General features: G+C 41.1%; 2 protein-coding genes across 2 annotated transcripts in view; both read right to left on the bottom strand.

Moving 5' to 3' along the window:
* Nucleotides 1-545: 545 nt before the first annotated feature.
* Nucleotides 546-6250, bottom strand: chia.1 (chitinase, acidic.1). Its single transcript, XM_071922638.1, has 11 exons — nt 6226-6250; nt 6041-6070; nt 5525-5729; nt 4763-4819; nt 4477-4642; nt 3583-3707; nt 2797-2920; nt 2206-2388; nt 1892-2008; nt 1503-1632; nt 546-754 (listed from the first exon to the last, which is right to left on the bottom strand). Exons 1-11 carry the CDS (start codon nt 6248-6250, stop codon nt 546-548), a joined length of 1371 nt encoding a protein of 456 aa, XP_071778739.1.
* Nucleotides 6251-11646: 5396 nt separating this feature from the next.
* cntn2 (contactin 2) overlaps nt 11647-13895 on the bottom strand; it is a 34352-nt gene continuing 32103 nt past the window's right edge. Inside the window, exon 22 of the mRNA XM_071922635.2 lies at nt 11647-11790. Coding sequence (XP_071778736.1) covers nt 11681-11790 — 110 coding nt within the window. The 3' untranslated portion in view covers nt 11647-11680. The remainder of the gene's footprint in view (nt 11791-13895) is intronic.

Here is a 13895-nt window from a genome sequence, read left to right as displayed (position 1 = left end):
TGCAGGATTGACACCTTTCACACTGCCAAAAATATTATTTTCAGCTGAAAAATGGAGATTTTTGTGTGTACTGCCCCTTTAAAAAAGCTTCCCGTAAAGTACCATAGTCAATATGATGGATCTGATTCTGGAGTTCTATCTCAGCACACCCACCTCTCTACGGTTTAAACCACTGTGAGAAAATCAGTGGATGCAAAACAAAGTTATGTAATAAGAGCGGGTGCGTTATATGGAGCGGACACAAATGAGGAAGTAATTGATAAGATTTATGATATGGACGCAGTGTGTCAGATCAATTGCAGTCATACAATTGACATTTCAGAACATAGCCACAATAAAAATGTATAGAGAAAAATAATAGATGTGAGTTTTATTTTAAAAAACAGTCATTCATCGAGTCATGAAATTATATCTTGTTGTTTCTTTTATTTAGGAAAGGAGCGAGCCAGGGAAATATGGGATCAACAAACAACTTCTTTGCGGGTTTACTAGCTTTACATTGGAAACCAGGACCGTGGCAAGCTGATGGCCCTCCGGTGGTTTCTTCAGGGCCAGTTGCAGCACTTGCAGGAGTCCCAGAAGATGAGGCCGGGCTGGCAGCGGTGCAGGTAGGTGATCCCCTGGAAGCACTGGAAGTAGGTGGTCTTGTCGGCCGTGTTCTCGTACAGGCCGTCGGGACGGCCCACGCAGAAGGAGGCCACGGGGTCCAAGGTGGTGGTGGGGCCCGGGGTGGTGATGGGCTTAGGGGGGAAGCCTGTCGAGTCAGATGAGGATGATTATTACATACGGACAGGGCCGTAGCGGAGGGTGAGCCCATCTTTTACCCATCTGTTTACTTGCAGACATAGCCGCTTCTCCCTATAGGCTGAATAGGCAAAGTGGCTATATTCGGGGAAGGCCCACCCCCAGCAAAAGATGGATCTTATTGGCTGAGGCCCCCTTCATTTTAAGCTCATGTCCACACAAGTGGAGAGTGCCACATTCACTTTTGTATTTGTTTTATTTTGATGTTCATGTGCTTTAAACACTACATTTTTATTCAGTCTTTATTGCTTGATGGCGGCTAGGATTTGTCTTAAAAGGGGGCCTCCACAGAAAATTTTGCCTAGGGCCTCCAGCAGTTTAGAGCCGGCCCTGCAGAAAAGAGTTAAATTCATAGAAGACATCATAGAAACGAGGGTATTTTAAAGCGGGGAAAGCATAAATGAATGCTAGTATGGTTGATTTATTTTCATATTTATGGGTTGTCTGCCTTACGATGATCACCATAGTTTACCCTCCTTTTGATTTATCACTGCAGTCATATCGAAGCAAGATGTAACTTTTTCTCACAACTACAACCTCTCCTGATAAAGGTGAGAAAAATTGCTGAACTAATACCTATTCAGAATTTGGTAGATTGAAGAGGTATTCAGCTGATAGAGCCCACAACCAATTGTTTTTTTTTGGAACAATGAATGAATGTCTGATAGAGCAAAAAGCTTGAAAGGTGAGATATTTACCCATTGAGAGCCTGAGGTGGTTGATCAGAGGATAAGCACTTCCATCTGAGCAGAAGTAGCCACTGAAGTCGTCCATGTCCAGCGTCCAGACATGAGCTCCTCCCAGGTTGTTGTCATTCAGCCACTGGACCTACAGGACAACCAGGGGAATCAGTAACAAAGATGTTTCCAACAGTGATAGTCAGCACACTGTGATGAAGAAGTCCTCGAATGTCTGTTCTGCATTCATCTGTGGCAAATGCTGGGAAAGTGTTACTCAGTGACTTCAGATCTCAGAAGTAGGAGCTTATGAAGACTATTTGAAGGCAGCAAAAGGCACAAGGTAGGATGTGAGAAATTATTGAGCAGTTAAACGATTGTAATCGTGAGGTACAGATGTTCCTGGTCACCTTGGCAGAGTAGCTCCGTTTGTCATCATAGCCCACCCAGGCGCTGCCATAGGTGGCGTAAGGAACCTCCTGTTCAGGGATCCACTCAGACGTCGTGCTGGCGCTGAACGTACAGACCTGGCAACACAGAAACACAGACAGGACTAAACAAGGCCAGACAAGACTAGACAGGGATAGAGATGTTCCAAGAGGCGTGGCCTAACTATTCACCTTCTGAAAGACAGGGATGTAGGGGAGAGTAAACCCACCTAGACTCAGTCTACCCACCTTTTTAGTTGCATTTCATTTGAGGTTAGTGTAAGACTCTGGCGTACCTCATAGTAGGCCCAGAAGCCGGCGGTGCGAGTGTAGGGTCCGGCCTCGGCGGGGCCGTTGGCCGGCGCTCCCAGGCCGTTGGCGGAGCTGCTGAGCCGGTAGGTTCGTCCGTATGTAGGGAAGCCCAGCAGCAGCTTGTCAGCCGGCGCTCCCAGAGCCAGCCAGTGGGATATGGAGGAGTTCTGACCAATAGGACGACAACAGAGATAAATGCTATGGTGCATTCTTGTGTGTGTGAGATGCGCGTTAGGGTGAGATGGACATGGGTGATATTCTGTGTGTTTAAATTTGACCATTTTCACGCCAAAACTTTCCCCAAAATTGTATTCAGTGATAATGCATGCATATGTGGAGTCAAATTAAAATGTTGCATTAGAATCAGTTCGGGTTAAGGGCTTCCCACAGACAAGCAGTGTAGTATTGATCAATTCTACAATAAATATGTAATCAATCAAACTGCATCATATCCATCACGACGCTAACTGGAGCAGATCTGACTTTTAACAAAGGATAAATATCAGCAATAACCTTGATGTGTCGTGTGTAATTTGAGTGTCTTTGTGTGTGTGTGTGTGTGTGTGTGTTCTTACAATATTGTGGTGAACATGTGAGCCGGAGTCCACGGGGCTGCGGTACAGCGGGCTGTTGTGTGCTGTGGCTGCCTCCCAGTGTCCGTGGAAGTCGTAGGTCATCACATTCATGAAGTCAAAGTGACTGTAGATGTCAAAAGTTTTTTCAGATCCGCAGCAGAGGAACGTTTCCATTGGTACAGAACACAGTATACATGCAAACATCGATTGGATGAAACAGTAAGGGCTCAAATAGTTTCTCACTGAACAATTAACGTGTTTTACAGCTCTCTCATTTCATGGATCTAGTGCAAGTCAATTCCTAATAAAACTCAAATGCGTGCCCTTCACTAAATGAGCTAAAATTCTGATTTGACATTAAAGGGCGTTGCTCTGTTCTGACTGATTGTGGTAAATTATGTATTTTCCACTGCTTTGTGATTGCTTTTCATGGCTGTTGCTGTGATTTCATGGGAAATAAACAGAAAAGCCTCAATAAAATGACTTCAGAGCTTCCCATTGACTCCAGTGATAAATGCAACCACTCTCCAAGCATCAAATTCAAATAGACGTTGTAGAGAACTGAGAAGCTTTGAGTGTCTGGAATCAACTTCTTGTCCATTTTGCACTTGCTAGGCTGAACTATTGTTCATTAAACAAAATCACAACAGTAGGCTGAGCTTCCACACATCAGCCGAGTTTGTGCGGTTGATCAGCTCTGTAGGAAACAAATGGATATCTGGTGGCTTTTGATCATGTTGCCTGCAGTGTGAACGCATGGTTAGACTCCTGTTAAATCCAACTTACGGTGCGATCTTGGTGACCTCATAGCCGCCGCTGATGGTGGGACGGAAAGCAGCGACGTTCGCTGACAGCAGCAGCTGAGTCTTCCTGTTGTCTTTGGCATCATCCTCGAAGGCCTTGGACAACTCCTGTTGAAAGAATGAAATGAATTAGAAATGAAAAATGATGGAAAACCAATTGACATTTGCGATGTGCCATTTGTGAACAACGTTTTTCTACTATATGGCACACACATGGGGCGAGGGGTCGGCCTTCATGTAGGAACTTCCATCATATCGGTGATATCTGATATTTAATGAAAGGCCAATATCAACAAACTGATATATCAGTCTAACCCTATACTTACTACTATAAACAAAATAAAGCAAGAGATTCATTCGTAACTGATAACTGCTGGAAATGTAACAACTCAAAATAGAATAAAATGTTGAAAATCGAATAAAACCTGTTAATGTGATAAATTGAGATAATGTAACATCATCACATTATTACATTATTCATTACTTCATAAGGGGTATAACTTTTTAATTGATGATGCAATAGTAATATTGACTAATAATGAATGTAACTTGTGTTCAAAATATGTTACGCCCCTTATGATATGATGCTTATGGGTTATGTAATAATGTGATGTTACTTAATTGTGTGGGAATTTATCAGATTAACATGTTTTATTACATTTTCAACCATTGCCTTTTAGGATGAAATATTTAAAAAGATAGAAAGTACATAGAAGTTTTTGCTGTTTTGCAGCTGGTTTGTCAAATCTTTGATCTTCGATATCTCAGAACCGCACTCCACCCAGATAGAACCTTCGAATTGCAAGCTCACAACAAACAGCATGACACTGTACTGCATCATTTGCTATGGAGCAACACCTCAAAGGGCCATGCTGACCTTGACCAGCTCAGTAAACCTCTGCTTGTCCTGCGGCGGGCTGCCGTTCTGTCCAGGAAACTCCCAGTCCAGGTTCAGCCCGTCAAAGTTGTGGCTGCGGAGGTAGCTGATGGCCGACCTGATGAAAGCCGCGCGGCTCTCGGGCCGGGCAACCATGGCGATGAATCTGGTGGGACGTAAAAAAAAACAAGACCCAGTTATATGGAAAGGCAGAGGGAAGCTGTGCCAAGGAATCCAAGTTGTGTGTGTGTGTGTGTAAAATAACCGGTGTCATATTCAGACTTACGGGCTGAGTCCATTGACGGTGCCTCCGACAGACAGCAAAGTCCTCAGTGCAGGATTACTGAAGGTATAGAAGGAGAGACAGAACTTAGCCTTGACCGCTCAACTAAAACACAGCTGATATCCAAGTCTGGGCTCTCCAACCCGAAGTCAGGAAGAATTCAAGAGGGGAAGAAACAAAAATACCTGCATGGCCTTTAAAATCGTTTTTACATTGTAGCTTTTCAGCAGAAGCTCTTCAACACCACCACTTACAATCATGCAACAGTAGAATAAGCTTGAATTCCTGGCCGTGAAACAGCCAGACAATAGATGTAACGAATATTCCTGTATCCCTAGAATATTTATTCATTTTTGTCTTCTGTGGTATGTCCCTTAGGGTTAGACCAATACTGGTTTGATAGTATATTGGATTGATATTGGCCTTTTACTAAATATCGGACATCGCTGATATGATGGAGGTTCCTCCCAGACCACAGCTGCCTAAAAACAGTCTGGAAAACTTTACACTTGACATTTTTTATATTCATTTCATTGTTCAATGATGCTTTTATAAATGAATTCACTTAAAGGCCTAATGTATCCCAGAGTGTTCCTACTGTTGAATAGGTGTGGTGGGTCACCCTGCATTAAAGAGCTGCTGACCCTAAAAGAATTCCACTCGTCTGGGTTTCAGTGGAGAGTTTTAGTGTCCCATGATGCTCTAAATGCTGAGCGGTTGAACCTCAGTGTCCATACTGACTATCTGCAGACTGGATTGACTCACATGTTCTTGAGGCTGTTGAGGCTGTTGTACTGCTCCTCGTCGTTCCACTCTATAGGGGTGATCTGGTTGAAGCTGTTGATGGTGGCCAGGGCGTAGATAACGTGGGTGCACAAGAAGGGATCTACATTCGCTGGGACGAATTTGCCACCGGCGGGCCTGTACTGGGCCCAGTTGGTCATGTGGCACACCAGCTTAGAGGATGAGGCTGAGGGAGGTCATAAGAATAGCACCAAAGAGACTTAAACCTGCACCATGTCGTCAGGGAAAAAATAGCCTCAATGAGTCAGTCCATATGCCGTTTGCTTCTTTTTAATGTCACTTTTTTGCACCAATGTCTTCTGCATTAATCTCAACATATGGACTGACGTATTGCGGCTATTTTTCCCTGACTATATGATGTGCGGGTTGCTTTACCCCTGATCCAAGTATTAAGAAATCATAAGAGCTGTACAGTCTAATTTGAGTATACTAGTACATAGAGAAGTCAACAGCAGACATCATACAGTAAATGCTTACCAATGTGCAGAGTAAGCAGAATCCCCAGAGCTACAAAGAACAGAGTGAACAGAGAAGATGTGATCTCTATTAGTAATATTATAGACAGGTAATGTATAATACATTGATGCTCAAATAAGGCATTGAATGAATGAATGAATGAATGAACGGATTATTAAATGAATGAATGAATGAATGGCATTTACCTGTGGGGAGAATAAGTCTTGCCATTGCGCTAATTGGAAATCCAACCAATTTTCCACAGGAACAGTGAACCTCTGGACGATCACAAAGAAATATCAAACATGTAATGACAATTAACCACCAATCTCCTTACTGTATATAGAATAAAATACTAGAACATCAGCAGCATCATGCAGCTGCACATTCTCTCTACTGAGAATAAACACAGTACAGTCTAACCGGTTAGACAAATTTAATTTACACTATTTCATGTTTGCATGCAATCAGTAAGTTGCAGATACATTTTTCCAATCAGTATATAGTCGCCAATTCAGTAAGATGGATTGCAAATCCAGACATATGATCTCATTACCTTTCTTCAGCAGGAGTGGAGGGAGAGTTGAGAGCTTGGTAGCGTTGTGTGTGTGATTTATACTTTACTTATTAGTGACTAATAGCTGGTGGCAAAGGGCAGGTGATAAGGACTCGGAGTAGTGGGAGTCTGGCCGACTTCCTAATGATCATGACAGCCACAGTTTAAGTGTTAGGCCGGCTGGGAAATGAGCGAGCGTTTCAGTTTGTACATCACACACACACACTGACAGAATAAGGCAATAGTTCTGATCAGCTTCTATCTGCAAACCTCATATGAATTAGTAATATTAGATTTCAATGTCATAGTGACAGACATCAAAGAGCCTGGCAGTGCAACGCTAACCTGAAACTCAACTTGAAGCTCCCTACTGGAAATCTGTCTTTCTACCCATCAGCAAACCTATGACCTGAACTACTCTTAGGAAGGGGACCGATAATGTCCATCCCAATCCTCTCAAAAGGTATGGGCATTATGGGTAAAGGCTGGATGGGGCCCACGATCAGCCTGGTGGGTAGGAGCTACAAGGTTCTACAGTGCTCCTACTCGTCTTTGTACAAAAGACCTGTCCCAAAGAACCTTCGACTGACATAGGGTTTCCTCTGTCCTAAATGGCCTGCCCAAGGTACAGTATGACCTAAGTGCAGGGGAAGGTATAACAAGTCTTGTCTCTTCAAAATCCGCAAGGTACAGGAGGTTGTTCTTAAGGACGTATGGATCCCCAATAACTCCCCCTAACCCCTGAGGACCTTCCACTTTAACACCACCCATTTCACAGACTTTGGCATACAGCAGTTTCAGAGTAGGATCAACTTCTTGCTTCTCCCTGAAGGCATAAGGAATCTGCCAAGGCGAATCATCAGGGAGGTTTTCAGGAGCAGTACTTCTTTTTTTCCATGCAGTGTTCAAAACACTCAGAACCCAGTGCAATATTCTCTACATCACATCTGCATATATTTCTGTTTATTATTTTTTTTTCTATTGCTGACTTCCATAGCTTCCCATCAGTGCAGTCAGTCAGGTTCCAACAGAGAACCATGTGCATACTGTACTGTATAGAAAAAAGACCTCTTTCATATCATCACTTATAGGTTTAATTTTTTATATTGGGTGTTTCAAAAGTAGGTATACATCTTTATATACATTATTATATACTTCCTGCTTCCAGGTACACCTAATATTTACAGATTACTAAATGCTGAATTCATTGTTTTTCATTATTATTATTATTATTATTATTATTATTATTATTAATAATAATAATAGAAAATAGTGTACCTACTTTTGAAACACCCGTTATCCATGTTATACTTTTATATAGTACTTACTATCTTTATATACTCCTCATTGAACTTGCCCAATACAACTGATTCTGAATGTAATAAATGCACACATTTTTCTTAAATACAATTCCATGATGTTTATTGAATCGTATTTACAAGTTAGCCCCCCCCACCTCGTCCCCCTCCACCTCGTCCCCCTCCACTGCCCCAAACCCCTCACATTCCCATTCAATCACAAATTTGGAAAGGCCCAATGGCATCATGAATATTACCCAGTGCATTTCATCCCAGCCATATGAAAGACAGACTCCTTGTTCCTACCAGGGACTGAGTGAACAACCAATCAGAAAACCTACCAAGTTCAGCCAGAACATTCAGTGATTGGGCCCCTAAGACATGGTGTGACAGTGTGACATAGAAATGACTTTTATGGCTCTTCAATGAATATCAAAGGCGTTGAGACAAACACATTGTACATATAAACTAGCAGTAAGCATAAAAACACAAAACTAGGACAACATTCTATGGTTTTGAAAGCATTTCCAACTTCTGAATTTGTGCAGAGACAAAGCAGTTGTGTGTCGCCAGGCATCTCTCAGCACCAGTGATTGACATTTAAACTAGGGTTGGACCGGGTTTTTGAAGGCCGATACCGATCATTTTGGACTGAAGCTGCCGATGAAACAGCATTTAGACCATCACGGGACACTAAAACTCTCCATTGGAAGCCATGCTAACGAATTAGTTTTAGCTGGGTTAGCAGCTCCTTAAGGCAGAGTGAGGCAGGTTTCATTACAAGTTTTAAAAACTGTTGAGTAAAATCCTCCCCCACCATCCTGGAATGATTTCTCTGGTCAGACATCTGATATAAAAATAATAATAAAAACATATTGACTAGCTGCGGTCAGGGAGGAACCTCCATCATATCAGAGGTGGACTACACAGACTGGACCACATTTGATTTTTTACATCGGCTCCTTTTCAGCAAAACTGGTCTAACCCAAATCTAAACTTGTTTCACTAAGTTCACTAATCAAAGAACGTGTTTACAACAATAATTACCCTCTACAGCGCTCTGCCTACAAAGTGAGATCCCAGGTACATAGTCATATTGTGCTATCCAGTGTTTATAGAAGTTGATATTTTCTAAAATGTGCCTAATATTGGTTGGTTTTGCTACACCCATACTCGAGAGTTGCACCATTTCAGGACATAATGAAGCGCATCACTGTAAAATGTTTCAGTTATCCAGACCTATTGTAAAAAAAAAAAATGGAAAAGAAACTTATCTTTCACATTTATTTAGCTTTACTTTCCAGGTTTCTCTATGGAAAGAACATCCATGCAGACCCAAAGAGAAATTGGTGAATCTATATCCAAAGCATAATTCCTGTCTTTTCCATATAGATTTCTGAGGGGAATCCTCTAACAAGCTGCCATTAATGCTTAATGACAAGAATCATTTCTCAAATGTTAGAGGCAATCACCCTAATGTAGCTTCCAACAAGGTTGTGCTGACTAACAATACACTTCCCATCTGAGGAAAAGTTGCATACTATAGCTTTAACCAAGAATGATGATACATGATGGTTATGTTGCCCCTCTGATTCCCATTCATCAAGCATTAGTGGTGGCTCAGTTTTGCTGTTTTTTTTTCTTAGCAATTACAGAGAATCAAACCAAGCATTTAATTTCCTTTAGGTTTTTGGACTTCTCTCAATCTGAATACTGCATGGAAACAAAATGAATTATCCTTTCACATACAACGCTTCAAGTGCTCCATTGATTTTGCTTATGCAAAGTGAGCAGAGTGTCCAAACTGAGAACGGTTCTGAGCAAATCAGGCGAAAAGTAAGGCAACAACAACAAAAAAACAAGTATAAACACTTTTTGTGGCTTAGCTATAACTTTGACAAGCTGACTATGAAGCTGGTTTGTGTAGAATTCCACACATGTTCATTAACCAGGACACAATCTGTTTGCTAGCGGTCACATCCTTTCTTGTAAACGGTAATGAGGAAGGCATGTTACATAAGAAGTGATACATGTTGGCAGGGTATCAATAACACAACGATAACACTGTACTTGCTGATAACCTTGGTGACCACCTCTTTAATCAGTACTAGTTATTCATCACTTCTGCCCTGGACATTCCCCTCACAGCAAAAGTCCTACTGGATCAACCAGGATAAAAGCAACAAACCCAAACACTGAACGTAAGCATTTTTACATTGGTGTCTGAATTATTGTAACAATGCAGGCACAAAAAAATGTAAACAAAGAATTCTTAAATAGTTTTTATCCGATTTAAGTTCCCTTAAAATGAAACATAAATGATAAAAAATGTAAACATTCATTTGGACCAGTGACATTTTTTCTGTAGTTTTGCGATAATTACAGCTGAAGCAAAAAACACAAACAAGCATACAGACATTAGCAAGAGCCGAAAATCAACGATAAAAAGTTCCTCAGTGCTTCAATTAGTGACTCTTACCCTGTATTCACACTGCAAGCAACACGATCAGCAAGTCACCAGAAATCCATTCATTTCAATAGAGCTGAGCTATCATGGAGAGTCGGCTGATATGTGGACGGTCAGCGAGCTTGTTGTCCATTTGAAGTCAGACATTTCACTTGGTAGGTTGTAAGCACAACTTCTGTGTTCCAGTGGTCCAGCTCAGAAAAACCAGGGAAGAAACATGGACGCCCAGGACATTTGCTTTGCCCAATGCAACAGCTAATGTTATGCCAATCATATTTGGCAATGTTAGCTAGCTAGTTAACACAGAATGTTAGCAACTTTACATTTCAAATTTATATGTTTAACAATTTACAACACCGTTGTTTTGGTAGATTTACGGTCACACAATACTGAAAATCAAACCCATTTGTATTTTGAGGATTATAAATACGGTAAAAGTAATGGTAAAAGTGTTTACAGTGTAAGCCGCCATGTTGACATGACCTCAGATAACTGCATCTTGAAATCTTGCCCGAGTTTCGAACTTGGGATTCTGACTTGAAGGCCCCGTCCATTACATTTATCCTAGTAGGAAGTCATAATTTCCGACTTTCCAACATCTCTGGAACACAGCATAAGCTATGAAGTAATTTTATTGATTTTTTCTCTGTTTATTTTCGATTAATGCTACCTAATTACCGCTTGCTAGCTAGCTATGTTAACTCATCAAAACAACATTGCATTATGGCAATACCAAAACAGCGAAAAATACATAATTTGCCTGTTCTAAACTTTGTAGCTGCAGACCACGACATAGATGCAATTGGAGCCTCTAGCCCCGCCCACAATTGGTCAAAATAGAGCGACACATTAACCAAGTTGCTAGCAGTGTGAACAAGCAGACATCCATCATATGTAGGACTGTATGTACATAGGTTATACACTCCCGTTGATTCCATTAATAATTTACACCTGAAGTCTGTGTCTCGGGAGCTACAGTATGGAAAGCCGGAGGACGCAGATACAAGAGAAGCGTCAGCCACAAATGTGATGGTCCCCATAAGGCATGGTTTCTATTGACACCGGTACATGAATACACAATCAGATAATCTGCCGTCCCCCCACTCCCCCAGTTCAATCCCCACAGACACACGTTTTAAAAAAAGCCCCTCTTTGATTTTCTTATAAAAAAATGAAACCCCCACCCTCCCCCAACCTTCCAAACTCCTCAGTGCTACAACATTCCCTCGCCCCATCCATCCCCGAGCGCTGAAACCCACCCCTACCGAAAACACAGGCTGAGACACATGTGACCAATACGGTCAAGACTGTTAAAAGTAATGTCCCGGGATTGGCTGTGATCACAGGCCCATTAACCCAATAAGGGTGAGGAAAATTGTGCCAGTGAGAGGATGGAGTCCGTGATTGGACAGTGGGGAGGAGGCCTCGTTCTGGACCATCATTCCAGTTCCTGGGGGAGAGAGAGAGAGATTGAGAGAGATAAAGAGTGTGAGTAAGAGAGAGAGAGACACACACCGGCACGCACATATTTCCTATTAGCCTGTAATGTCACTGCAGTAGCTGACAGCTTATAACAGCAGGTCCTCAGGGGGGGAAGCCTGTTAAACTAAATTACCTGACCCTTCTGACTGTCGGCCACTGATGAACAAAATACCTGACTGCTGTTGCCAGTGGAAACTCAACAGGAGGTAGCAAAATAGTCCTAGAGTATCCAACATCGACATTAGTAGCTATCAGAGGACAAGCAGCACTCCTACAGCTAATATTACTCATGAGGGCTGAGCTGATGTACAGTATGTAGCTGCAAAAAAAAAGTGAATTACCCCTTTTGGATTCGATTTGTGCTTAAAGGATAAGGCTGGTGTTTTTTAAATTGCTTACCGTCAATAAATCCTATGAAAATAACAAAATCAACAATGCATTTGCTCTCCTCCTGTTACTTTCTGACTTCCCATGTACCGTTTTTAGCCGTCAACCTGGAAGTCATTGGCTCCAATTGTAAGCTAAAAACCTTGAAATACAGCTCACAAAGACAGAGTTTCAATTTTAAAAATCGCTAACTGTTACCATGAAAAGTCAGACTGTTGTGGTTCTTACCAAATCAAATTCAAATGGGAGCAAATTCTTCATTACGCCGGGGACTATTTTCGGTGCTACGGAACTACTTTCCTGAGATCGCAAAGTGTTTACAGCCGGCTTATTAAGTTGTCTGAGGAAAAAGTCGGCCAGCCCGGTGCATCGCGATGATGAAATATGTTGCCCAGAGCAGCAGCATGGCTCTTTGATGTGTTTTTAATCTTTTTTTTAATACAATGGAGTTCTATGGCTGCTGGGACATGGCTTCATTGGGCACCGGCTACATGGACGAGACTTGTTGGCAAAACAAAATCATTGCTGATTTTGTTATTTTCATAGGATTTGTTGACGGTAAGCAATGCATTAAAAAACACCAGCCTTATCCTTTAAGATAAAGTCGTTCTCTAGCAGCTTGTCCACTTCACCTACAGGCCATTTTTAATTGTGTGATTGCTGCCCCAGCAATCACAGGTATAATATTCTCGCTCTTTATTATTATTATTATTATTATTATTATTCCGTACGTTTTTTGGCACTTAATTACTTCTGCATACTTTCACTTAGAGACTCCGTTCAAACTTTAAAATGTTCAGCTTCATTGGGCATCGATTGCTTTTACTTTTCTAAGCAATTTGACTTTTACTTTTTAAGATATTCTACTTTTTTCTACTTTTTTTTATAATGGGAGTCTATGGGCGGAATGTTCAAACCATGCCCTCTTTGAACTCTAACTACTCTTTCATACTTTAAGCTAGAAACTTCATTCAAACTTTAAATGGGTCACCACTTTTAGTACTTTATCACTTTAATTCAGCTTTTTGACAACTTTTGTACTTTTTGAGTAATCGCAGTTTAAGTTTTATACTTTTTTCAACCTTTATAATGGGACCCTATGGAGCTACGCTAGAGTGCGTGATGTCACAATTCACTCTAGCAGACTTTACAGGCTGCACTTTTTACTAAATTCACACATTTTAAAACTGTGACAGTTCACACAACTTTAATACTACATACACATATTATACATCAAACCCTTCAGCTGCTTCTGCTCTCACTCACAATGTCAATATATAAGCAATGCGATGTATAGTTTATAGTTTTTGAGATATTAACTTTTGTTTGACACTAGTGTTCCACTCTTTTTCACAGTAGTTTCTGCTGCACTCTTACACATGCAGCTCTTCTGCTTATTTCACTCTTCTCCATTTCAACATGTCTTTTACATATTTTCATACCTTTTTTACTTCTTAGTATTATTACATTTTAGTACATTTCTAACATTATTACTTGTCACTGCCTTCCTACTCTTCATTCTACTAGTACCTTCCAGCTTTTCACATAAGCCTTCCTACTAACAGATAGTTTGTTAGCCTTCGTAGTCTTCCTACCAACTATGTATTTTTATACCTTTTTACTTCTTAGTACTGTTACATTTTAGTACATTTCTAACATTATTACTTGTCACTTTCGTATTTTCTG

The sequence above is a fragment of the Centroberyx gerrardi genome, chromosome 5, assembly GCF_048128805.1.
Source record: "Centroberyx gerrardi isolate f3 chromosome 5, fCenGer3.hap1.cur.20231027, whole genome shotgun sequence".
NCBI classification, from domain to species: Eukaryota; Metazoa; Chordata; class Actinopteri; order Beryciformes; family Berycidae; genus Centroberyx; species Centroberyx gerrardi.
This window is presented reverse-complemented; position numbering and strand designations above follow the sequence as displayed.